This window comes from Mesocricetus auratus, unplaced genomic scaffold (assembly GCF_017639785.1).
Source record: "Mesocricetus auratus isolate SY011 unplaced genomic scaffold, BCM_Maur_2.0 Super-Scaffold_100014, whole genome shotgun sequence".
NCBI classification, from domain to species: domain Eukaryota; kingdom Metazoa; phylum Chordata; class Mammalia; order Rodentia; family Cricetidae; genus Mesocricetus; species Mesocricetus auratus.
In genome coordinates, this window is record NW_024429197.1 from 19,361,717 (window position 1) to 19,388,564 (window position 26,848).

Here is a 26,848-nt window from a genome sequence, read left to right on the forward strand (position 1 = left end):
TGGCTCAGACTTTATAGTTATTTTTTTAAAGACTTATCATTTATTTGTTTGTTTGTTTGGTTTTGGTTTTTTGAGACAGGGTTTCTCTGTGGCTTTGGAGGCTGTCCTGGAACTAGTTCTTGTAGACCGGGTTAGTCCCAAACTCACAGTTTGCCTCTGCCTCCCTAGTGCTGGGATTAAAGGCATGTGCCACCACTGCCTGGCTTATTATTTATTATGTATACAGTATTCTGCCTGCATGTATGCCTGCAGGCCCAAAGAGGGCACCAGATCTCATTATAGCTGGTTGTGAGCCACCATGTGGTTGTTGGGAATAGAACTCAGGACCTTTGGAAGAGCAGTCAGTGCGCTTAACCTCTGACTCATCTCTCCGGCCCTATAGTTATTTTTAAAGGCTGTGTATATATATTTCATGGTTTTTCTAAGTCCTATTCTTCATTCACTGTAGTAGACTAGTCAGTGCTATAACGATCAGGGTTAGGAATAAAAACTTTTTTTTTTTTTTTCCGAGACAGGGTTTCTCTGTGGCTTTGGAGGCTGTCCTGGAACTCGCTTGGTAGTCCAGGCTGGTCTCGAACTCACAGAGATCCACCTGCCTCTGCCTCCCGAGTGCTGGGATTAAAGGTGTGCGCCACCAACGCCCGGCTGGAATAAAAACTTTTGATCTCTGTTATTTCCTTATAAGGAAGTCTTTGGAGGAGGGAATCTTACTCATGTCACCTTTCGAAGGTTGTGTGTAGATCTCAGTGCACAGGCTAGGGGTTGCCTCCTTTAGTCAGGAGGTGCCTATTTGCCTTTTCCAAGCAGCGGTGGTTAAGAGTGTAGGCTTTTGTATCTGTGGCAAGGAGTTACGGGTAGTAACGAGACACCCAGTGTGGGTGCTTAGAACTGAATCTGGATCCTCTGCAAGAATGTTCAATACTCATAACTGCTGAGCCTCCCTCCAGCCCTCAGCCTAGGTTTTGACTTAATAAAAGATCTGCTTCAGTGGAGGCATCCAGAACTGTCTCCTGGATGTGTGCTCTGCACCTCAGTAGTCTTTGGTGTCACCAAGCAGGTAGAAAGACAGAGAAGTGCCTCAGCTCATTCAGTGATGTCACTGGCTTTCAGTCCGTTGTCAAGGTATGTCCTGCTGCCTGTTTTGTGTCCCTCAGACAGCACGCCTGCCTCCTTTGCCTTATAGTCTCTCACCTGGACCTTCTGATCTACCTGATAGCTCTGGTTCTGTCTTTTCCTCCTCCTTCCACGTGACCATCAGAGCATTTTATTCTGAAGTGCAAACCTGCTCCTATTACCCAACTGCTTGTAAGCCATCTCTGGTTCCTCGTTGCCAGTGAAGTAAAGGCTTCAGCATAAGGACCCACCCCAAACCAGGCTCCATTCTCTCTTCCGCTGTACCAGTGAAGTAAAGCCTTCAGCATAAGGACCCACCCCAAACCAGGCTCTGTTCTATTTCTTCCGCTGTACCAGATGCCCCACCCCCATCCACAAAGCACTCTGCGCAGCAGCTTGCCCTTCAAGGCATGCAGCTTGTAGGATCAAACCTCTAGGCTTTAATTTTCTTCTCTGTAAGGTGTCGGCCACTCCTCCTCCTCCTCCTCTCTTAGGCATCAGCCCTTCTAGTCCTAATGTCCCCAGTGGTACCCAGAGTCTCCTCCTCCACTCTTATAGTCATGCTTTTCTCTCTTCCTGTTCCCTTGTACAGCAGAGTGGTTAACCCACAGGGAGCCTATCACTCCCTCACAACTGGGAGCAATTCAATGCTGTGACTGATTTTATGTGTTGACCTTCAGTGACTTACAGGGGTGGGGGTGGGGGGAGGCTGTGACTGCTAGAGATCACCAAGTAAGGAGTGACTGACCAAATGAGTGCCGGCAGTATTTAGAGACTAATATGCAGCAGTGGGCTGCAATGGGACGTTAGAAGGGAGAGGGTTATGTAGACTCATGGGTCAGGAGACACGAAGTGAGCTCTGGAATAGCCCACAGCAAGGAGGTGTGGCAGGCAGGCGGCAGTTTGAACTGCTGGTGGGCAAAAGGGAGCCCTTGGCAGCTGTCCTTCTCAATGTCTTGGTCCTGAAAAGTGTGCTAGTAACAAAGTTTGGAGCAGGCCCTAGGCTGCAGGGAAGGGTTTGCCTGCCCCCGGCCTTGAAGAGGTATAACTCATGTAGGCTGAGTCACAGACCTCTCTTTCTCCTGAAGGCAGAGTGGATGCATCATTTTTCCCCCTTCCTTCTATTTCCTAGCCCATCCTCCATCACTCACACACAGCTCTAGATGGCTTTGTGACAGTTTTCCCCTCCAGTCTTCTCCGAGAAGGCCCTGCTGTTTAAGATACTAGTCTAGGCAATAAGTCAAGGGGATTCAAGGGAGCTCAGCCATCAGGCAGAGGCTCCACCAGGCCGGCTGAGAAAGGGCTGGGTGGGGGTTAGGCTGTGCTGCTGTGCTTTGCTTCTGGCATCATGCTGATCTTTGCATCCTGACACCACCAATGACTGTCTTGGGGAGGGGGCTGGACCAATGAGGGTGGAGATGGGGAAACTGCTGTGGTTAAAAATAACCGTGCTGCAGTTGAGTGTGTTTCTTTAGCAGGAGAGAAGAGAGGCAGCAGAGTTGGGCTCGACTGCTACTTTAGTATCTGGCTGAAGTCTCCATTCGATTTTAGAATGTGGGGGCTCCACCAGAGTAACGAAACAGGCAGCCTTGCCTTTGGGGAGACTCCCACATGTGGGTGCTGGGAGAACCTGAGTGCTCTGACGCTCTCCGCTGCAGTTTGCTTTCCTCGAGGAAGTGAAGTCAGGCTCATGCTGGAAGCAGCTGTATCCTGTGTAACTTTCTCCTCCCCCAGGTTTTGGTTATGAAGCTAAGTGGGGGCTGTTAGAACCGATCTCATCAAGTGTAGAGAATTTCCAGTGTCTGTCTCCTTTCAGTATCCTGAGCAGGCCTTAGGACTCCACCTTTGGTTGAGGGGCCCATGGGAATTCCCTGCTGGTCTCCCTTTGCAGAGGAGAGAGGCAAGCCAGTGCTGAGAGCGCGGCTTCTCAGGCAGGGTTCCCAGGCTCACACATGCTGCCGCCCAGCCTTCCTCTGCCTTCCCTCACCCGTTTCTTGCCTTTTGTCTCCCTCGTTGCCAGCTCTGTTCTCATTTCCCCAAGCCTAGCCCCTTCGAAATGTCAGTTGTGAGAGCTTTAGGTTTCAAAAGGCTGTGAGCTAGTCAGGACACACACCCCAGGCTAAGGCCCTGGGGCCTTGGGGATTTATGTGAGGTCACACAGGATTGGCAGGCACAGATCTAGGTAACTCCCAGTGTGAGGTTTTTCCCATTTCTTAGGCAGTCTGACCCAGTCTGACTCTTGCAGAGGTGACAATTTAAATAGCTGGCTGTGATCTCCAGGTCACCGATGGGAGAAGCCTTGAGATCCTGGCCTGTAGAAAAAGGAGAAGGCAGGAACAAAAATGGAGAGAACCAGTAGTTGGTCTCAGTATCTCCCTTAAACTCCATGCCTGAGACCTTTTAGTAGCTTTTCCCCTCCGACCCTGTCTTGAATGAGTAACAGACATAATGACTATCCTTACTCATTGAGGGCATCAACAAGATGTGGGGGAGCTGGGGAGGTTATTTTAACAAGGTAGGCAACATTAAACTGGGGGAGGTAGGGCATGCCATTAGTCCCAGTACTTAGGGGCAGAGAGGAGGGGACCTTGAAGGCAGAGTTTTCTGTCCCACACACAAGTTCCCAAATAATCAACACAGAGACTTAATATTAATTATACATGCTTGGCTGATAGCTCAGGTTTATTACTAACTAGCTCTTACAACTTAACCCATTTCTATTAATCTACATTCTGTCACATGGCTCCTGGCTTCACCTGTCCTCCAGCGTGTCTTGCTCCCTCGGCATTTCCTGGCGACTCCTCTGTCTCCACCCTTCTTCCTCCTAGCATTCTCAGTTTGGCTTTCTTGCTTAACCTTATCCTGTTAAGCAGCTATTGGCCAGTCAACTTCTTTATTAAACCAGTCATGCCGGGCATTGGTGGCCCATGCTTTTAATCCCAGCATTTGGGAGGCAGAGGCAGGCAGATCTCTGTGAGTTTGAGGCCAGCCTGGTCTACAGAAGAGTTCCAGGACAGCTTCCAAAACAGTACAGAGAAACCCTGTCTCAAAAAAACCAAAAAAAAAAAAAAACCCAAAAAAAACCAAAAACAAAAAACAGTCATATCAACATATATTCACACAGTGTAAAGGAATATTCCACAGAAGGATCTCTTGAGTTTGAGGCCAGCCTGGTCTACAGAGTGAGTTCCAGGACAGCCAGGACTACACAGAGAAACCCTGTCTCAAAACAAAACCCAAAAAAACTCTATTCTTTGAGACCTGTGTGGAAAAGATGAAGAAAATTGTTAAACATGGCTATCATGTGGTTTTACAACCACACAACTCTAGGGGGCACCATTCATGTTTGTTGCAACATGGATTTGTATAGTTATGACTAGTTTCTTGCAGATACCTGTCAAGTGTCTTGTTTTGACTAGAGCAGGGTCGGCACAAAGGGATTCACCTTCTACCCATCAATTAGGTATTCATTCATCCGTCTAATATCACACATTTAGGCCCTTTTTAGTTTTGGTTTTGTTTTGCTTGAGACAGAGTCATATATAGCCCAGGCTGGCCTCGAACAATCTGTGTAGCAGAGATTAACTTTGAATTCTGATCTTTCTGCCTCTACCTACCAAGAGATGGATTTCAGGTACGTGTCCCCATGCCCGGCTTTGTTCAGTTTGCTTTATTTTGTTTCAAGGTTGAGGGCAGGCAAACTGTAAATCTCCGAGACTTAGCCTGGAGAAGGATGAGGATGAAGAGAAGGGAAATGGTCATGCTGTTTGAGTTAAGCGGGCCTAGTGGTCAGGCAGACACAGAGAGGAGGAGGGCGTCCTTCAATAGCAGGGAGGAAGAAGGAGAGGAAATTATGCCTTTCTGATTAATTAGAAAAGTGAGCCAACTTTGGAAGCTGAAGCTGCCTGTCTGCAGGAGACTGTCCATTGTTGTTTTTCAAGACACATTCTCCCCATGAAGTCAGACTCTCAATCTTTCTGTGACCTCTTCCCATGTCCCCCCTCCCCGTTTTTGCCTTTGTCATTGATATTCAAAGATAGCTGAAGATTTAGTTCTTTCTTCATGGATTTAGTCTAGTCCAGAGGATGCAAAGAAATTGATTACACTTGTGAAAGCCTCAGGCTAACCAGGTGGGCAGCATTGTAGAACACGCTGTCCCCAACATCCGCTCCATTAAAGCCTCCTCCAGGAAGCCACCTCTGATCCCTCCTATCAGACAGTTCACCTCTTCCTAGCCCTTCTTGATCTTACGTCCAAGCTCTTTGTTTCCAGGTTCATTGTCCACACCAGACACGGACTTGGTTATAACCGTGAGTCCCATCTTACTTTTCTGACCGTGGGCAAACAGTCCTGAGGACATTGGTGCCATGCTTTTCACAGAAGGGCATCTGCTCTTCCTTTTTGTCCATGCATGTCTCCTCCAGGACAGCAGATTCTCATTCATTCATTCATTCATTCATTCATTCATCCATTCATTCATCCAATAAAAAGATTGAGCCCCGCCATGTACCAGGAGCTATGAGGACAGTTGTATCCGGAGTCAGGAAATCTAGTCAAATGATTTTACCCCCTGGAGCTTCTGTTTCATTTGTAAAAGGGGAACAGTCATACTTGCTTCCAGCGACCACTGAATGAGGATCAGAACGGACAGAATGAACAGAGGTTTACATGCCCATTACTGCACTTAATGTGGTCATTCCTAGTACTTGGTTAGCAACCAAAACGGCAGGAGGCCAAGCTGTTTCCTAGGTCAGCAAGGACTGGGCCTGAGCTTGTTACTTCTTTTACTTTCTTTTGTTCATTCCAAGGCTTTGTCAGAGAGCAGGTGGCAATGATTTGTTCTGACCAAGCCACAGATGGAATCAAGGGCTGTAGGGGTAGGAGGTGGGACTTTAAAGAATAATTCTACTGGGAACCCAAATTCCTGGGCAAGCAATCTTTCTTATTCCGAGCATTTTGGAGCTTTGTACCCAAGAAGGCTCCTTTTCTCCCCAGCTTCTCTGGCTCTTTCTGGCTGTGTGTTGTGGGTCCCTGGCTCAGTCCTGGAGCTTGGTTCAATAGCAGGAGAGGCCTGGGAAAGTGGGGCAGAGTGAACTGCAGCTATACACCACCGGCTCAGCTGCAGTGCTTTGAAAGTAAATCTGGGTCACATTTGCCAGAGGGATAGAAAATGACCACGTGGGCAGAATTCTGTGCAAGCAGCAAAAAAAAGACAGCCAAGCTGCCCTTTCTCTGAGGCCCAGGGTCCCTTTGGCACCCCAGCTGGTGAGGGAGGTGAATCCTGCATTGCAAGGTGCAATCCAGTCTTTACGCCATTGGTTTCCCATCATGCTTTTCGGGCGAGTTCCAGGTAATGCAGAGAAATAGCAGTGTGGCTGTGGCTGTCTGTTCTGGAGGTTAGGACTGCAGAGAAAGGACTGGATGCTTTGGGGACTGTGGAAGACAGATGAAATGCCACTAGAAGAACTGACTGCAATAGGATCTAGGACTGCATTTGCCTCTACTCTAACAGTACTCCACCTCACAGGCATGTGACCAGATCTGGAAGTGAGAAGTAATTATCCGCCATCCAGGTGCTATGTTGAGCCCGTCTGGCATCTTTTCTCATAGTTGCTGTAGCTGAGACCTGATGTGGTTTGGCTTTATAGCCTGCTGGTAGCTAGCTGCCTGTAAGAAGCAGGTCAGATTCGTGTCTCTACCTTGACTCTTCTGTAGGAACGGACAGGGCCTTCCCAGCTGGAATCTCTCTTTGGATTAAGGATGCTGCTAAAGAGAAGATGTGAAGGCCCTGTATTTGAAGAATGGTTATGGGCTGTGCCTCGTTTCTACCCCGGTTTTCACTTTATGGCAAGGGGAGGGCTCTGCTTGGAGCCTCAATGAGTGTGTCTTTGGGCATGCCCTCCTCCCACCTTTCATTGTTCGTTTCTGCAGATGTTTACTCCCCCATTCATTCATGCAAGGGAATGGCTTTGCGTGTCTCAGTTGGAGATCCGGAAAGGTCACTAACCTGATTGAGCCTCACATTTTCATTGTTAAATTTAGGGAGCAAAGAGAGCTGCTTCAGAGTCTTCTCAAAGTGGGCTAAGTGAAGTGATGGGAGGAAGTTGCCTGGCCCTGTGTCTGCCATACAGGTGGCCCTTTATCTGTATTGTAGTCCCCTTAGTATCACTGATGCAGCACACACTTTCTCACTGGTCTATGACATGCTGATTTTCCCCCTTGCTCTTTCATTGGCCTTGTACTTGCTGACTCCATAAACATTCCTTCAGCCATTTTGTTCAAGGCGCATCCTGGGCTTCAGGGTCTAGCTCCTGCCCACAGAAGCAGTGGGGATGCAGCTAGAGCTGTGCTAACTTCAGATGAAGAGAAACTTGTAGAAGTTCTGAGGGAAGAGGACCTCCTCTTGCACCTGCCCATCTGGGACCTGGAGCAGTAAAGGCATTTGATGTGGGACTTGGAAAAGAACTAGGAGCTTGCTAGGACACCCTAAAGAGGGGGAATATACCCATTACCTGTTTTCATCCTTTCTCTCCTTTCTTTGCCCTCAGCAGGAAGGGAAGAAAATGAAAAGAGAATACTTGGTAGGAGTTAGGAATTAAAGAACAGAACACAGGTGGGGTTGGGTGTGAACTTTGGACCCAGCCTGGGAACTCCTGAGAACTCCTGAGAGCTCATGCCATGGCTGGAAATGCTGCTCCTGTGCCCCAGAAGTGTACCAGGATACTACACAAGTCATTTCATCCTCTCAGAACCCTGGGAAATCACTGTTATTTGCAACAGAAAAACTAAGTAACTTGCCTGCGGTTGTGCAGCAAGCGAATAGAAAGCCAGGGTTCAGCATTATCAGTGTGCATGATGTCTCCTGAAGCCCCACAGGCACACACTCCCTGGAGTTACTGAGTACTGGGTTTCAGGTCCAACTGACACCAAAGCCCTTGCTCTTTCCAGAAAGTTTCAAATACCAGAGTAGAAAGTGGTGTTCTGAATATCCACCACCCAGAAACAAGAATTACAAACCATAACATGCTCGGAATTGTAGAACTCACAAGGCATAGGCAGGTGGGTCTCTGTGAATTCCAGACAGCCTGGTCTACAAAGTGAGTTCTAGACCAGCCAGAATTACATAGTGAGACCCTATCTGAAAAAGAAAGAAACAAAAAAAAAAAAAAAAAAGAAAAGAAAAATTTAGAAGATGATGAAACTTACTCTGCCCGTATGCTCCACTTCTGCCTCCACAGTTATGTAAAAGAAACCCGGAGCACTGGGGAGGCAGAGGCAGGCGGATCTCTGTGAGTTCAAGGCCAGCCTGGTCTACAAGAGCTAGTTCCAGGACAGCCTCCAAAGCCACAGAGAAACCCTGTCTCGAAAAACCAAAAAAAAAAAAAAAAAAAAAAAAAAGAAACCCGGAACTGGGCCTGAGGGTCCTTTAGGCTCCTCAGGAGGCTGAGGCAGGAGGATTCATGGTTCAAGGCCAGCTTGAGGAACTGTAGTGAACCTCTGTCTCAGAGTAAAGGTATAAAAGGTAGCTGGGGACATAGCTCAGGGGTAGACTGCTTGCCTAGCCTGAAAAAGGTCTGAGGTTCAGTTCCCATTACTAAAAAGGAAAATCTGGGCAATGACATACTTTTACATGCCCCTCAATGTTACTCACTTTTATTAACATATATCTATTTATCTATTATATAAATAATGCCTTTTTTGTTTGTTTGTTGAGAGGGATTTTTTTTTTTTTTTTTTTTTGGTGTGTAACTCTAGCAGTCCTGGACCAGACTAACCTCGAACACAGTGATTTGCCTCTGCTGGGATTAAAGGCCTGTGCCTTTAATTTAATTGAAAAATTTTTTGGTTTGTTTTTGGTGTTTCAAGACAGGGTTTCTCTGTGTAACAGTTCTGAGTGGTCTCAGGAGACTTTTAAGATCACAGAGAGGGGATTCTGCCTTATGAGAAAAGCCTGTATGTAAGATTTGTTCTGATGCTTGGGGAAGTATTACACATGGCTGTTCTCACCTAAGAAAAAGGCCACCGCACTGTAGAGCCTGTTGAGACCCTGGGATTAATGCTTGGCTCTGTCCTTTCATAGGTTTCTATCATGGGGCAGTTTGAGAAGGCAAGCCTTCAGGTGGAGGGAAGTCTCATAGATAAATTGCTGCATCTTTGAGTTTTAGAAATATCCCAGTTTCCTGAATAATGAAGACTGCCTGTAGCCTTGTGTGTTAAGAGGCTCATTGCCACCAGGAGGTGGCAGTGCACGCCTTTAATCCCAGAATTTGGTGGGAGGCAGATGCAGGCAGATCTCTGTGAGTTGAGGACAGCCTGGTCTACAGAGTAAGTTCCAGGCCAGCCAGGACTGTTTCACAGGGAAACCCTGTTTTGAAAAACAAAAAATAAATGAACAAACAAAAGAACTGCACCGCCCAGGAGGATGAGACCCTCTCCTGCAGAGAGTGATAGGGTGTGAAAGAGACTTAACTCTTTTTTGTTGTTGTTGTTGTTTTTCAAGACAGGGTTTTTCTGTGTAGCCCTAGTTGTCCTAGAACTTGCTCCATAGGCCGGAATGGCCTCTAACTCCCAGAGATCTGCCTGCCTCTGCCTCCTGAGTGCTGGGATTAAAGGCCTGTGCCACCATAGCCTAGCATGAGGCTTGAGTCTTTCAAGAGGGAAAAGAATACAGATTTATTCTCACAGAGGTTGGGAGAGGGTGGAGGGGCCAGGACCCTTTCTAACTACTACTGACTCGTTCCTTTGCATGCTACATGCTGTTTGGACCTCTGTAACTGGTCTTCCTTTGGACCACCATCTCCCAAATAATGATACGAGACTTCCTATGAAAGTTTGACCTTAACTTAGGCTTGTTTCCAACTAGCTCCTAAAACTTAAATTAGCTATGTTCTGCCACGTGGCTCGTTCTCTCTCTTCAGTACAGTAAGTCCCACTTCCTCTGCATCTTGCTGGCCAATCCCTGTCTCTTAGATTCTTTTCCTGAGTTCCCCTTTCTCCCCAGAAGTCCTGCCTTTCTTCTCCTGCCTAACTACTGGCCGTTCAGATCTTTATTAAACCAACCAGAAGGTTTAAACCTTAGGAAGGTGAGGAAGAACAGACACATCTTCATACAGTGTGATCGAATACCCTGCAACAGACCCCAATGGTTAAAAGGACTTTAAGAAGCAGATGTTCTATAGTAAAGGAGACAGACACCTGGAGAGTTCAGTACCTTGCTTGAGGTCTCTCAGCCAGTAAGGGACCAAATTGGAAATGACTCTAGCTCAGCCTAAGGCAGTGCACTGTCTTTCCAGTGTGCAGTAAGATAATAGCAGCTAACATCTGTGCAGTACTTCAAGATTCACAGAATGTCTCCACACCCTTTGTTTTTTTTTTTTTTTTTCGGTTTTTCGAGACAGGGTTTCTCTGTGGCTTTGGAGGCTGTCCTGGAACTCCCTTGGTAGTCCAGGCTGGTCTCGAACTCACAGAGATCCGCCTGCCTCTGCCTCCCAAGTGCTGGGATTAAAGGCATGCGCCACCAACGCCCGGCTTCTCCACACCCTTTGAATGATACCCTATGCCCTGAGAGGCCCAGGCAGGTGAGGCATTCCAACTCCTTTGGGACAGCTGCTTCTTTGGGGTCCTTTGCTCATTCTCTGGATGAGAGATTCTTTGGCAGTGGCTCTGAGATGCCAGAGGAGATGGCCTAGGGAGAAGCTAAGGTGGTGAGACTTGGCCAGTTGCTATGGTTACCCAGCCATCTGGGTAACCATTTTGAGGGTTGCTATGGTGATGGGCTGCTGGGTGGCAGGGAACCTTCTTCCTGGGTGGCTAGCACCATACGGGCTTTTTGAGATGAGGGACACTGCACTTTTGCAACACAAGAGGGCAGCACAAGAGCAGGCAAAGTCTTGCTGCCCCGGCGTGGACTTCAGGCAGAAACTTTATAAATAAGTAGGGACTGGCCAAAAAGGGAAGGCGCTGACCCTGGAGGCAGGACTCTCGAGACAGAGACTGGAAATATGCAGTTTGCTTCCAACCAAATGATAACATTGAGCAATCCTTGCTATGCCTGCTACCAGCTTCTATAGGGAAAGCTAAAAGACACAGCAGCCAGCTAGTTCCTCTCTCTCTCTCTCTCTCTCTCTCTCTCTCTCTCTCTCTCTCTCTCTCTCTCTCTCTCTCTCTCTCTCTCATACACACACACACACTCACACTCACACACACACACACACACACTCACAAATGTATTTATAAATCATCAGTTAACACATAGAAAATAGAGCTGTGTAAGCCAAGCTGAAGAAGTGTTGGAAGTAAGCCTCCTAGAGGTTGGGGAGGGGCATCAGCAGAAGATGTGATTTTTCACTCCTCTCTTTCCAGTCTGCATAGGAAGTGACCTCAGTACCTGACCACTGAGTAAATGCTGACTTGGATTCTTTTTTTTCTGAGACAGGGTCTAACTATGTAGACCAGGCTAGCCTCAAACTCACAGAGTGGCTAGGGAGTGCTGGGATTAAAGGCATGAAATATGCCCAGCTAGGAGCATTTATTGGATTAATTAATTTGTTTGTTTGTTTTTTGGTTTTTAGAGACAGGATTTCTGTGTAACAGCCCTGGCTGTCCTGTAGACCAGGCTGGCCTGGAACTCACAAAGATATGTCTGCCTCTGCCTCCCAAGAGCTGGGACTAAAGGCCTGAGCCAGCCACTAAGAGTTCTGGGATTTTTGAGAAGAACTTCTGCCTGGGTCAGTTAGAAATAGCGTCATGTGTTGAAAATGAGCTTTCATGTGAGATCTCAGTAGATGGAGATGAAGGGTTGAGTTTGGTTTGGGGACGATGCTGTTCACCGAGTAGGAGATACTGAGAATGGGTGTGCCTGTGTGAGCTGGGATTGAACTAAGGTCTCTTGTATGCTAAGAATGTACTCTACTACTGAGCTACATGCCCAACCCAAAGTATTTCTTAAATACCTTAGCCTTATCAGAAGCCATCAACAGCTGGGTATTTGGGGATCATCTAGTTCACTCATCTATTTTGTAATTGATCAAAATTTTAAATATCCAGGGAGTGTTCTAAATATACAATGCTATTTGACATATACTCAAGCTCTCATGGTAACCAGCACATACAAAAGCCTCAGGCTTCCTAGAACCAATGCTTTAGATCAAGCTCTCATGGTAACCAGCACACACAAAAGCCTCAGGCTTCCTAGAACTAATGCTTTAGAAAGGGTGAAAGTTAAGCTGGCAGAGACTGGAGAGGTAGCTTAGTGGTTAAGAGCACATGTTGCTCCTGCACAGGACCTGGGTTCATTTCCCAGCACCCACCCACGTGGTGGCCCACCGCTATCTCTAGTTCCAACTTTAGGGGATCCAAAGCTCTCTTCTGACTTCTGTAGGCACATGTTTTGTACACATACATATATGCAGATAAAACATTCCTGCACATAAAATAATAGAAACTACTACAAAATAAATTAAAAAGATAACTGAGGCTGAGGCAAAAGGAGCCCAAGTTCAAGGCCAGCCTAGGCTACATTGTGAGAACTTTCTAACTAAAATGTAAGAAAGACCTGTCTCAAACAAGTGTAAGGGTTGAAGAAGAGAACCAACACCCACACCTTGACATCTGACCTCCATTCCTATGCTTTGGTATGCACACACGCCCCCATGTGCACAAAATAAATAAAAATGTAATAAGAAAGAGATAAAGAAAAGGGGAACAGTATGGTGGTACAGGCCTATAGTCTCAGGTACTCAGGAGGATAAGGTAGGAGAATTGCAAGTTCAAAGCCTACCTGGGCAATGTAAAGAGATATTGTCCCGCCAGGTGTTGGTGGTGTACGCCATTAATCACAGCACTCGGGAGGCAGAGGCAGGCGGATCTCTGTGAGTTCGAGACCAGCCTGGTCTACCGAGCGAGTTCCAGGACAACCTCCAAAGCAATACAGAGAAACCCTGTCTCGAAAAAAAAAAAAAAAAAAAGAAAAATCCTAAATAAACAAACAAAAACAAATGTAAAAGGAGGGGAGAAATGGCTCAGCAGTTAGAGCACTTACTACACTTACAAAGGACAGGAGAGGGTTTTTTAGCACACAAAAGGGGCTATGACAACTACCTGTAATTCTATCTCTAGGATCTTGTGGCTTCTGCGAGCATCCACAATGATGTTCCCTCTTCCCCCCAATTAAAAAGAATGGAAAAAGGAGGGCTGGGGATAGAGTTCAGTTGTAGAGTGCTTCCTGCTGAATTGGGGGGGGGGGTGTTGAGGAAAGCTTCCCAGTGAGAATTTCCAAGAGTAGAAGTGAGTCATGGTAAAGGAGAGGCCCAACAGAGTGCATAGTTTTGGAGAAAACCAGGTGGGAAGGCTGTGATGGGAGAGCAATTTGAGGAGCTGAAGAGTCAGGGCTTTTGGGAGAGAGGCCCTTGACAAAAAACGGAGGATTCTGGAGGTTTTATTTCCCTGTGTTACCCATCTCTCCCACTAGATGTCCATCCAAGTTTGTCCTTCTGCCTGCTTCCTCCATTGCAGCCTCTTTAGAAATTCAGTAGCAGGCCCACAAGCCAGAAGGAGAAAGCCTCAGAGCTCTCTGGATTGCATGCTTTGGCAATAAACTTAAGACTCTTGCTTAAAAAAAAGTAAAACAAAAGCAAAAACCCGCACTTTGGTAGGCTTTCTTCCCTCCCCCCAAGCAGCTTTGTTCCTTCTAGCCGAGTACAAATTTCTCCCTTTAAAGCAGGAACATCAGCCAAACATGTGGACTTCCCCTTTCCCATTCATTAGAAGAATGCTTTACTTCAAATGCAAATTTCGTCAAGAAAGCTCCTTGGGTTGGCGAGAGGCACTCTAGCTACAGTGCAAACCAGAGCCTTCTTCCTAATTACCAGGTTTCTTTCCTGTTCTTCCGTTTTTGGGGCTGGGTGTCACTACACATAAATATGGTTTAGGCTGGCCTAAAACGTGCAACCCTCTTGCCTATCCTTACGAATGCCTGGATTGCAGGTTCGCACCACCACTCTGGGCTTTACTGTGTCTTTTTCTTTTATTTAGCAGGGTTTGGGGGGGCAAACACAGGATGGGGATGATGATGAGGAGGGGCCAGGGTCTCACTACCTGGCTTTATCTAGCCTAGAACTCACCTTGTAGACCAGGTTGGCCTCTAGCTCTCTGTGATCCTCTTGCCTTTGCCTCCTGAGTGCCAGGATTATAGGCCTGGCTTTTTACTGTGTTTCTTAATAGGAATCTCAACCCTTTGCCTTACCCTCCCTAGCTTCCTGGTCTTCCATAGAAGCTTCCATAGCACAGAAGACTCTTATGTTGTTTCCCAAGCTTTGTTGAGTATCAGTCCCAATTCTTGAGGAACCTGCTCGCAAACTGGTGCTGGTGGCAGGCCTAGGAGGGGATGGGGGCATTTGTCTATTTGCTACAATACACTGAGGAAGGAGGTAGGGGCTAAGGGCGGAGGCCTGTGGCTGTGTATTCGCACCCAGGCCTTCTTAGCCCTACTGGTGTAAACAGTATAGAAAATGCAGTGACTCAGCACTTACACAGTCAAGCAATTCCATAGTCTCTGCTGTTTATAAATTACAAAAAAAAAAAGTGCTTCCTATCAGCCACCATACCAACGCCTTCACTGAGTTTTCTGCTAAATGCCTTTTATTCTTTAAGAAAAAATATAGCTGAGACTTCTTGTGTTTGTAGATTAAGCTCAGTAGCAGCTGACCTCAATCTGTGAACTATGATTTTTTTTTCTAAGCACAGAGTAAAACTGGAAAGAAATAAGCATTTGCCCCAAGGATCTTCCCTGCCCTGTTTCAGGCCCTCCCTGGGTGCCTTCCACACTCAGAGCTGGGGCAGCTCAGCAAACACGGATGGGAAGAGGGATGATCAGTTATTTGCTCCTCTGCTTTCTCAGCAGGGTGTGATGAGGAAAGCTATGATTGCCCCCATTAGCGAAGTGCCTCATTTCTTTTCCTGGTCACTAATGTGCTGAGCAATGATTGACCAAATACTTGACATTACTCACAAGGTACCTTGCTCTAGGGTAAGAGGCTTCTACTTCAAACTCCTACGGATGGGAACTGAAATGGAATTCCAGGTGTCAATTTTGGTTGCTCAATGCTCATGTGCCTTCACTGTGATATTTACTAGTCTAAGTTACTTACCCATCCCCTGAAAACCAAGGGTAGAATGGGCCAGATGTGGGTTAAAAGTACCATTTACATTTGCCAAATTTCATTTTGTGTGTTTGAAATAGGCTCTTACTCTGTGGCCCACGAAGACTTTGACCTTATAGCAATTCTTCTGCTTCAGCCTCTTGAGTGCTAAGATTACAGGTGTGAGCTACCATAACCCATCTTGGAATTCCTCATTCATTGCTCTTGGTTCCAGTCAACCCATGAATATTGGGATTGAATGATATTAACTGAATAGAGAACCTGATGACGCTGGGAACCCCTTTACAAAATGGTCCCAAATAAATTCCTCCCGGGATTTACGTCTCCTTTTTTCTTTCTGGAGGATGGAGAATAATTGGCTATTGGTTTCCCTCATGTTGGCCTAACCAGTTTTGCTCCAGAATCCTGTCTTTGTTCCCTGACAGTCCTGGTGCAGCCTCAGGTTCCCACATTTCTCCCTTTTGATCTAAGTCGCTCTGTTAAGAGAGCTGTCACAGTTTAGTAATCCTATTGCCCCCCCCTTCCTGGATTTATGCCCTCCCCCACGTGAAGTCAGAATCCTGTTTTCATTGCTTTCTCAGTTGTCATTTCTGAGGCCCTGCTCCTTGGCCTGGTTTACTTTACAGTGATGGCTCTGTCCCCCTCGTTCCCACTTCAGTTTTGTCTCTTTCTGGACAACCCTTTGTTCCTGGGCTTCTTTGTGGTCGTACCGTTCCCTTCGGTCTCACTGGCCTTGGATGTGAGGCATCTTGGTCTTTTGCTGTCCGCCTGCCTTCAAGGTTTTCTCTAGGACCTTCTCCCGCTGCCGCCCAGCCCAGTCCGTAGCTCCCTCCTTTGTCCCGGCTGCCGGTGTTGGTCAGCGCTGAGTGGAGCTGCGGCTCAGCCTGGTCGGCCCGGGGGTCTCCAGGCAGCTCCCACCCGTCCGGCCTCCGGTGTTGACGTACGAGGGGGCTTCCTGGCGGCGGGCCTCAGGCTTCGACCGGCCTCTTCGCTGCTCCGCTCCCTCCCGCGGCCCGCCCGGGCGGTGGTCGGCGGCTCGCCCGGCCCAACAGGCTGCAGCCGCGGGCTGGGGACGCGCCCGGCGGCGGAGGCGGAGGGCTGAGGGGCGGGGAACCGGCCCGGCCTGGCGCTCCTGACAGGAGGCGCCGCCGCCGCCGTCGCGCCGGGGCGGGCTGAGGGAGGAGCGGAGCCGAGGGGTGGGGAGGCGGAAACGCGAGCCGGGATCGGCGGAGCGCGAGCGGGCCGGGTGCGAGCGGGCTGAGGAGCCGAACGCGACTGCCGGGCCGGGCGAGGAGACGGACGCAGAGCCGAGAGCTAGAGAGCGAGGGCGCCGCTGCCGAACCGCACAAAGGCCGAGGCTGGGGCCGCCGTCGCCGCCACAGCGCGCGGGCCTGGAGCCGGCGTCCCCCGGGGCCCGGGCAGAACGCGGCGCGGGCAGCCATGGCCGGCTACGTGCCGGGTCAGCAGCCGGCCAACCGCAGCCAGGAGAAGGAGTTCGTGCAGGCGTACGAGGATGTGCTGGAGCGCTACAAAGGTGAGGCTGGGGCCGGGCCGGCGCTGGCCGGAGCCCGAGGCCCGCGGCTTGGCCCTCGCTGCCCGTGGCGCGGCCAGCTGCAGGTGGGGCGGCGGGCGGGGGGCGCGCCTACCCGCGCGGGGCCGGGCTGGGCCGGGAGCTGCTGCCGCCACTCGGGGCCGGCTTCTGTGGAGTTGAGATAAACCTCGCGAGCCCTGCTCCCAGGCCGGCGCTCGGCGCCCTCCTATCACCAGTCACACTGTTTGCTCTATTATCTGGCCGGGGCCGAAGGAAGAGAGACGTGGAGCTGGCTCTGGAGACCGGCTGCTGTGGGACTCTGTGGCAGAGGAGGAGTTGGCCTCGAGGGAGAGGCTCTCAATCCGTTTCCCGGGGCGAGCTTCCCAGCGGTGGCTCTCCGGGGGTCGCCCGCCCGCTTTTGTCTCCCTGACTCTCGGAGGAGTGGCTCGGGAGCCTAGATTGCGAAGTACCCTTGGGGGTCCTGGGGGTCGGGTGGGTTGCGTGACCCATGAGTGTGCAGATTTCGGTGGCGAGGGCTCCCCACCCCCACGCCACCCCCTTCGATGTCTGGGCCTCCCTGGTTGAGGCAGGGGTCTAGTTCCCCCCCCCCCCCTCAGAAATAAAGATTGGTCTCGGAGCTCGGATTTCAGCCCCTGGAGGCTGTCTTGCGAAGCAGTTCAGCGAGTTAATGTCTAATCTCCGCCGAGAGCATGCAGAGAAAGTTTTGACAGGCCAGCAGGGCTGCGGGCTGCCTTCCCCTAACCGCCTTGGTGCCCCGAGTGGAAGGCAGGGGTGCGTGGCTCTGGAGCCCCAGCTTTGATTTATCAGTGTGCTCTCGACTGCAGTTTGCACTTCCGTCGGAGATGGAGATTTTCCCAGAAACTTCACAGGCAGCCCTCCCCTCCCCCTTTTAAAACTGGGGCTCTTGTGACTTCCATCTGAAGGAGAGACATCTTCAGTACTTATGATTGAGGACAACATACTTATTCACAACACCTACCCAGTGAAGGAAAACTAACGACAAAGCTGTAAAGTCCCTTTCTCTCTCTCATTTTTTTCTGGTGACACTAGAGCTCTACTTGGGAATGCACCATGGGGAAAACCAGATGAAATGGTCAAACGGACCCGCTAGGGCTTCTGTTTGTTTTTGCTGCATCAGCTTCTGTAAGCCGTCCAGTTTTCCTGCCTGCAGGGAGTTTTCGGTCAGCCCTCCCATCACACCCCCCGTGGCCCTTTTAAGAAATGGGGATTATTTCAGAGCACAAAGATGTTAGGTTGTGCTGCTGAACTTCGCTGAAAAACTGCTGCTCGCTGAATGGTTTCATTAAGTCTCTTTGCAGGCTTTTGAGTAACCCTGGACTCCTCCTCAAAGAGAGGATATGCTGGAGTTGGCTCCAGCTGCGACAGCTTTCAACCAGCGCAAACAGAGGAAGAAATCTCAGGACCTCCCTGGGTCAAGTTGCTGGTGGCTCCTAGTTGAAAGGAAGTTGGGCTTCCTTGGGAAAAAGGAAGTAGAGCTTGTTCCTGGATGGGCGACTGGTGTTCAAGCCTTTCGGGCATCGCACATTCGCCTTTCCGCGGATGGGCTTTGTTCAAGTGTGGAGGAATTTGATTCTTTTCAGACTTAGGCCTATTTCTTTTACTTTTAAAAGACGCTTTACATTTATTTATTTATTGTGTGTGTGTGTGTGTGTGTGTGTGTGTGTGTGTGTGTTTTGCCTGCTTGTACGGCTGTGTACCACATGGGTGCCTGATGCCTGAGGAAGACAGAAGGGGGCGTTGGATCCCTTGGAACTGCAATTATGAATGGTTGGGAGCCACTATGTGGGTGCTGGGAATCAAACCTAGGTCCTCTGCAAGAGCAACAGGTGCTTTTAACTGCTGAGCACCTCTCCAGCCACATCCAATTTGCCCAATCTGTCTTTAAAAAAAGAAGCCTTGGGGTTGGATTGGAGAGGTGGTTCAGCAAGAGCAAGTACTTCTCTTTGAAAGGGCCAGGACTCAGTTCCCAACACCAGTGTAGGCAGCAGTTTATAACCTCTCGTTTAAACTTTTTAAAAATTTTTGTAAAAATATTTATTGTGTATACAGTCTTCTGCCTGCATGCCAGCAGAAGGCACCAGATCTCATTCAAGGTGGTTGTGAGCCACCATGTGGTTGCCGGAATTGAACTCAGGACCTCTGGAAGAACAGTCAGTGCTCTTAACCTCTGAGCCATCTCTCCAGCCCCTTGTTTAAACTTTTTTTGTTTGTTTGTTTTTAGAGACAGGGTTTCTCTGTGCAGCTTTGTGGACCAGGCTAGCCTCAAGCTCACAGACATTCGCCTGCCTCTGCCTCCTAAGTGCTGGGATTAAAGGCATGCACCACTTCAATTCCATGAGATCTGACAAACCTCTTTTGGTGTCTTTGTGTACAAATATGGTACACATGAATTCATGCAGCACACACATACACAAAAACATGACACCAAACAACAAACAAAACAAAACAAAAAAGCCGTGTGGTGGTGGCTTATGCTTCTCTGAGTTCAAAGCCAGCCTGGTCTACGAAAAAAAAAAAAAAAAGCATATGCATACCTTCAATTCCAGCATGGGGAGGTTGAGGCAGATAGATCTCTGAGTTGGAGGCCAGCCAAGGGTTACATAGCAGAGATATGTCTCAAAATAAAAGTTATAAATATTAAAAAATTCATTTTGGAGAGAAATGGGGAAATTGATGTTGCTGTAGGCTTCTAGATCTTCATTTGGTGGGCTTCTAAGTTAGTTGTGTCCTTGCTGTAGTAATTTGAAGAATTATCATTCTACAAAATAAAGTAGGGTTTTCAAATTGAAAGGTCAGCTACACACATTGCCCATAGAAGGGGCTAAGGGGACAAGTAGTGTGTTCACAGTGTGAACGGAGGAGCACAGCTGTGTATAAAGCAACTTTATTAGGAATGGTTGTCAGGATTTTCCAGAACTGCTTGGCAACTGTTACCCTGTGTGCTGGTAGTGAGCATGGTTTTGGCAGGGCTAGAAGATTCAGCATGGACATAAATGCTCCCTTTCCTTCCCAAGTATCCCAAAGGCTGTGTCAGAGATCTGGCCAGTAGACAAGAAGCACTGGATAACTAGATGCTAACGTTTCAGAGTGGGCAGCAATCAGGAGAACCCCACACCCCTCAATAAGTGACTGTTAAATCTATCGCTACTGATAGTACTGGGCATTGGAGATGCTCAGGTTACCAATGAGGTCTAGTCCCTGCCCTGATTATTCACATCTAGCAAGGCAAAGATAGTCACAAACAAATAATTACGAGACAGATGAGTGCTGTGGAAGCATGAAGACAAAGAGAATCTCTCTGGGGCTCATTGGGAGATCTGGGCTTTGTCTCTTTATTTGTTTGTTTCAAAGTCTTACTGTATAGCCCTGGCACTACCATACCAGCTTTTAATTTTAAAATCAACCAGTTAATTTTAAGACAGGTTCTCAGCCTAGACTTGAGTATGTAGCCGAAGCTGGCTTTAAGTTCCAGAGTCTCCTGTCTTGGCTTCCAAGTGCTGGGATTACAGCCTAGTATGCCACACCAGGTCAGAATTAGATTTTGTGTTTTCACAAAATTTTGAAGTTTAAAGTCTTCGTGTGCCAACCTGGCCTAGGAATAAAAGAAGACTCACATCTCACATTTCAACTTGGATAATGTCGACTGTACGGTACTTACAAACTTCAGAGTTGACTTACAAATTTAAGGTTTCTCTGTGGCTTTGGAGGCTGTCCTGGAACCAGCTCTTCTAGACCAGACTGGTCTTGAACTCACAGAGATCTGCCTGCCTCTGCCTCTGGAGTGCTGGGATTATAGGCGTGTGCCACCACTGCCTGGCTGTTTTTATATTTTTTATGTATATGGATTTTCAAAGCCATTTCATATTCATCTTATTTGAGCTTGAGTAATACTATTACTTGAGTAATACCCTGTAGAGGTACTAAGATCTGTAAATTTAGACACAGGGACTTGTGCAAACAGAGGTTTCAGAGTTCTGGATGAGGGTTTCACATTGACACAGAGAAAGTTTTAAAATCAGAGCATTGACTTGGGTTTATTTGTGAGATCATTTGTGAAAATGTTAGTAAAACACAATTGTTAGTGTCATTGCTGGCTTTTAGCCTCTGAAGAACAGGTATACACTAGAAGCGCCTTGTAATTCTACAGCTCTGCATTGTGGAGAATTTCTTTTCCCCTTGTTTGTTTGAGACAGAGTGTTGCTATGAAGCCCTGTCTGGCCTGGAACTCAATGTAAACTTGGCTGGGCTCCAACTCACAGAAATCCACCTGCCTCTGCCTTTTGGGTACTGGGATTAAAGGTGTGTGCCTTTCTTTCCCTTGGTTATAGGGAAGTTTTATGATATATAAGTCTCTGAGAATTGTAATGCATCACAAAATGACACAATTTTGCTAAACCAGTGGAAAGTGTAAACTAAAGATTTGGGATTGCTTACCTAAGCAATGCTCTGAAAAAACCCTAGGTTAAAAGTGAACTCAGTTCTTAAGTTCCCTTTTAGGACAAAGTCCTGGACTGCTTCTAGAAAAAACAATGGAGTAATTGCTACTTCTGGACATGGACACTGTTAATTCAGAAAGTGAGTCAAGTCCATCTGCTGGGAAATCACAAGCTTTGGCCACACCATGCTGTTGAAATAGTACAGTGTGCGCATGTGCTAGCAGTGCTTATAGGACCCACTGCCTTCGTCTGGCCTGGCAAGTGATGTAACAGGTCAGGGAGATCCATTGCCACCGTCTGTTATCCTTCTGGTTTTCAGTGCTTGTTCCCTATCCTAGACATTTTAGTGGAAAGAACACTGAAGAGTGTACATCTGGGAACAGAAATGTCCAGGGATTGGATTTAGGACCTCCTCTATACCAAGCAAATCCTTTACCCTTGAGCTAGCTCTCCAGCCCTTTAAAATATTATTTATTCATTTGTTTGTTTAAAATTTATTTATTTTGAGAGATATAGTCTCAGCCTGTCCTTTAGTGCTTCATCCTCCTGCACTCAGTCTCCCTAGGTTTTTTTTTTTTTTTTTTTTTTTTTTGGTTTTTACGAGACAGGGTTTCTCTGTATTGTTTTGGAGACTGTTGGTCCAGCCTGGTCTGGAACTCACAGAGATCTGCCTGCCTCTGCCTCCTGAGTGCTGGGATTAAAGGTGTGCGCCACCACCGCCCGGCCTCCCTAGGGTTTTAAGTGAGGTGATAGTTGTATACTACTATGGATGGCTTCCATCCTGATTTTGGTAAGAGTTGAAGCCTTTTGTCTGTTTTTCACTGGGTGTAGTTATGATTGGCTTGGAAGAGTGAGCCATGGCATGCAAGAAATTCCAACTTTTTGTATTACTTCTAAACAAAACATCTTTTTTTTTTTTCCTGCAGAACTTCTCAGGGTATAGATTACAGTGGGTCTCTGAGTCTTTGTCTTAATAAGGGTTGGGCTTTTCCATGATTTGACTTGGCCTGGAGACAAACTATACCTATTGCTATTGTCCAACATGGGCCTCTGCTGTCTGTGCTGATCTGAGCCCTTCATCCAGGTTCTCATCCTGCCTCTGTGCTTTTTCTTAGGTTCCCTTTTCTAATACTGGCCTCTTCCTTTTTGGTTATATGCATCTTACCTCCTTTATTAAAGCTAAATTTAGTGTAACCTTTGCATCTCCCATGCAGCTTTCCCCTGTTACTTTATCATTTCTCTCGTGTCTTACAATGTCTACATCACAACTAGTCTCTTTTTTTTAATGTAACTTTTTACACATGTCACTCTCAGTTCCTACACAATTAGTCTCTTAATTATACATATATATTGTAAAAATAACACTCTTGCATCGTTTCATGCCTTTTAGAATCGTCTCCTTAGTGAAACGATGCTCTGTAATGGAGAAGTGCTAAGGCTTCTGTCTTTTGTGGTTGCATCATCCATGTATTCTACCATTGAGCTACACCTCCAGCACCTCAAATAGGAACTTTTGTTTTATCTATTTTTTGAGATAGGGTCTCAATTCAGCGTTGGCTGGCCTTGAACTCACTGGTACTTCTGCTTCATCCTCTAAGGCTGGGATTCTAGAGCCATCACTCTCTTAGGGGATTTGGTATATTTTTTGGATGTATGGTTGATTGTTAGCAATTTCTCTTAAGAGAAGGGATAGTTATATGAGAACTTCCAAATTTTATTTTATAAAAATGTTCAATTTGGGTTGGGGAAATGACTTAGTGGAAGCACTTGCCTCACAAGCAGCAAGTGTGAAGACAAAAGTTTAAATACCTGGAACCCATAGAATCTCACTCTGGTGTGGTGGTGTTCTACTATACTTCCTGTGCTCCAAAGGTAGAGACAGAGAGTTCCTGGAGCAAGCTGGCTAGCTAGATGAGCATTATTGGTGAGCTCTGGGTTCAGTTGAGAGACCTGCTTCAGTGAGGACAGTGGAGAGTGATTGAAGACTCCCAGCATCAGCCTCAGATCTCTGCGTGCCAAATGCACATAGGTGGGCACTTGAATGCACAGATTTGTCCACACATGTGTACACACACATACACACTTACATGAATACCACATACACATATACATGAAAAAGGTTATCTTACAAAAGTAATGTATCTGACATTTAATGTAGAAACTTTTAACATGGGAATGAGTGTAAACATAGTTTTTGATTTTGTGTGTGTGTGTGTGTGTGTGTGTGTGTGTGTGAGCCAGCAGACAGACGAATTGTGCCTGGGAGAGAGTGGAGTGCTCAAGCACAAAGCTTTGTGGGCAGTACCCTCCACTTGTTCTGGCTGTATAAAATTTTGTTACAGTGTAAAGCTCCCCCGGGTATAAGCATGTGTTTCTCTTTTCAAAATATGTTTTGAATGACCATGTGTCAATCATCAGAGATGTTCCAATTATCAGGGATGATTTGGCCAGTAACCTAAGACAAGTTAATTAATTGTTCAGTCATCTTTTGGACAGGGCTTTTCCAGCTGTACTGTTGAGTTCTGTCCTGCTATAATACGTTTCTATAGTAATTTTTACTCAGAAAGATAAACATGGTTGCTTTATGTTGATGCAAAGAATAAGCTTGTTTGAATTGCCTTTTGGAGTTCAGACAGTTTTCTATCCAAAGGAGCATGTTGATTGAGACACAGGAAGTAATTTCTTTTGGCTGTGCGTTTTAGTTAATTAACAGCAATGATTCAGCCCCACTGTACTTTGTTAGTGCCTGTAAGAGATACTGCGTTGGGGTAAGTGGTATTGGGGAGATGGGTGGAACACTTAAAGCATGGAAAGAATGAGATTAAGATTAGGAGTAGATGTGGGGCATGGTGGTGGTATGAATGAATGCCTGCAATTCCTTTGGGTTGAAGAGGGAGGGGTTTGAGGCCAGCCTGGGCTTCATAGTTAAGATTCTTGTCTTTTAAAAACAAGAGAAAAGAGCGGGGCAGTGGTGGTGCACACCTTTAGTCCCAGCACTGGGGAGGCAGAGGCAGGTGGATCTCTGAGTTTGGGACCAGCCTGGTCTACAAGAGCTAGTTCCAGGACAGCCTCCAGAGCCATAGAGATACCATGTCTTGAACTACCCCACCAAAAAAAAGAGAGAAAAGAATCTTGGTGTGGTGGTTCAAGTTTATAAAATCAGCACTAGAGGAGCTGAGGCAGGAGTATCTCCGATTTGAGGACAGACTGACCTTAGTTCCAGATCAGCTTGGCCAGATAATAAGATTCTGTCTCAATAAAACAAGATAAGGCATAGCTCAGTTGGTAGAGCACTTGCCTAGCATTTGGGAAACCCTGGGTTTGCTTCCTAGCTCTTCATAAACCGAGTGTTGGGTTGAATGCCTGTAATCTCAGCTCTCTGGGAGTTGGAAGAAAGAGGATCAGTAATTTAAGTCATCCTTAACTACATAGTGAGAGTTCCAGGCCAGCTTGGCGTGCATGACATTCTGTCCTCAAACCAAAACATAGCAGAGCAGACCAAAAATCCAACCAAATAAACAAAAAAACCCAACCAACCAACCAACCAACCAACCAACCAACTAACCAACCAACCAACCAACCAACCAAATATAACCACCAAGCAGCTAAATAGATAAACAAGCAGCTAAACAGATAAACAATAAGCTGCTTGATGCAGCTTCAAATTCCCACAACACACAGATGCAGGTGGGCTGCCTGTAATTCAGAGGTGGGATCACTGGAGCACGTTGGGTTAGCCCAGTTGATGCGCTCTGGGCTCAGTGAATAAAGTGGGGAGTGGTTGAAGAAGACATCCACTGTCAGGGTTCCCCAAGCACATATGGATACATACACCTACCTACACATTTTTGAACACTGAAACATGGATGCATAACTTGTGTATACACACACACACACACACACACACACACACACACACACACACACACAGTATGCAGAGAAAGAAAAAAGAAAAAGGTAAAAGATCCATTAGGAATAGGGAGGAAGTTGGGCAGTGGTGGTGCATGCATTTAATCCCAGCACTCGGGAGGCAGAGGCAGGCGGATCTCTGTGTGTTCGAGACCAGCCTGATCTACAAGAGCTAGTTCCAGGACAGGTTCCAAAGCTACACAGAAAAACCCTATCTTAACCCCCCCCCCAAAAAAAAGGAGTAGGGAGGAAGCTCCCAAATGTGACTGTGAAAGCTTGCATATTACACTCTGAGGAGTGAGTAGATGCTATGTAAATGATGGGTGAGAGCCAGATTGTACTCTCAGGGAGCCAGTCACTCTAGAGGTTGATGTTGCAGTTGAGTCATGAAACTAGATTAAGAGGTGGATAGTTAGAGAGGCTGGAGAGAGTGTTAACAGCCACCTGCACTTCCAGTTCCAGTGATCTGAAATACAAGCATACATGCAGGCATTCACACACTGACATACAATAGAGAGAGAGAGAGAGAGAGAGAGAGAGAGAGAGAGAGAGAGAGAGGGAGGGAGGGAGGGAGGGAGGGAGGGAGGGAGGGAGGGAGGGAGGGAGGGAGGGAGGAGGGGTATTGGTCTGGGTGCACACACCTTTTAGTTCCAGAGCTAGGGAGGCAGAGGCAGGTGGACCTCTGAGTTCAAGGTTGGCCTGGTCCGTTTTGTGCCCCCCCCCCCCCAAAATGGTGGGGTGGGTGGAAGGGAGAAAGAGAACAAAGACATATCAGAGACTTTTGGGGCAGGTATATGAATTTTTTTAAAAACAAGATTATTTTTATTATTTTTAATTATGTGTGTGTGTCTGTATGTGGTGGGTGTCTATATGTTCAGTTGCTCATGGAGGTCAGAGTTTTGGATTACCTTGGAGCTGGAGTTAGAGAGTTGTGAGCCATCTGACATAGGTGCTGAGAACTGAACTTGGGTCCTTTGCAAGAGTAAAAGACACTCTTAACCACTGGGCCAACTTTCCATCTCTGACTTTAAATTTATATACTAGCCGGGCGTTGGTGGCGCACGCCTTTAATCCCAGCACTCGGGAGGCAGAGGCAGGCGGATCTCTGTGAGTTCGAGGCCAGCCTGGTCTACAAGAGCTAGTTCCAGGACAGCCTCCAAAACAATACAGAGAAACCCTGTCTCAAAAAAACAAACAAACAAAAAAGTAAAAAAAAAAAAAAAAGCCCCAGGATGAGAATTGATTCTTATTTCATTTCTTTCCTTCTTTATTTTTCATGTGTTTGGGTATTTTGTCTGCATGTGTGCCTTGTGCCTGAGGAATTAAGAAGAGTGTCAGGTCCCCTGGAACTGGAGTTACAGATGGTTTGTAAGCCACCATTTGAGTGCTGGGAATAGAGCATAGGCAAAGAGTACTCAGCTCTTGTAGACCAGGATGTTCTCGAACTCACAGAGATCCGCTTGCCTCTGCCTCCCTAGTGCTGTGATTAAAGGCGTGCACACCGCCCGGCAAGCATTATGTTTTAAAAGGATTTTACTCCTGCATTTGTAAGATAGGCCTGCATATTTGAACCTCTAACTCAAAAAGTCATGTTTAACCTTCTCATTTAAATTAGCAATGCTGGTGTCCCATGATACCTAATTGTGTGGGTTGTTTTC

At 47.1% G+C, this 26,848-nt stretch overlaps 1 protein-coding gene across 9 annotated transcripts in view; it reads left to right on the plus strand.

Moving 5' to 3' along the window:
- The window catches only part of Macf1 (microtubule actin crosslinking factor 1), a 332,217-nt gene that overhangs the window by 5,300 nt on the left and 300,069 nt on the right, over positions 1 to 26,848 (plus strand). Inside the window, exon 1 of one of the 9 annotated variants that reach the window (XM_040756700.1) lies at positions 16,550 to 16,806. The exons of the other annotated variants lie outside the window; for them this stretch is intronic. Within the exon in view, the coding sequence (XP_040612634.1) occupies positions 16,713 to 16,806 (94 nt within the window). The 5' untranslated portion in view covers positions 16,550 to 16,712. Of the gene's footprint in view, positions 1 to 16,549; positions 16,807 to 26,848 lie in introns of those variants that run through there. 9 annotated transcript variants of the gene reach the window in all.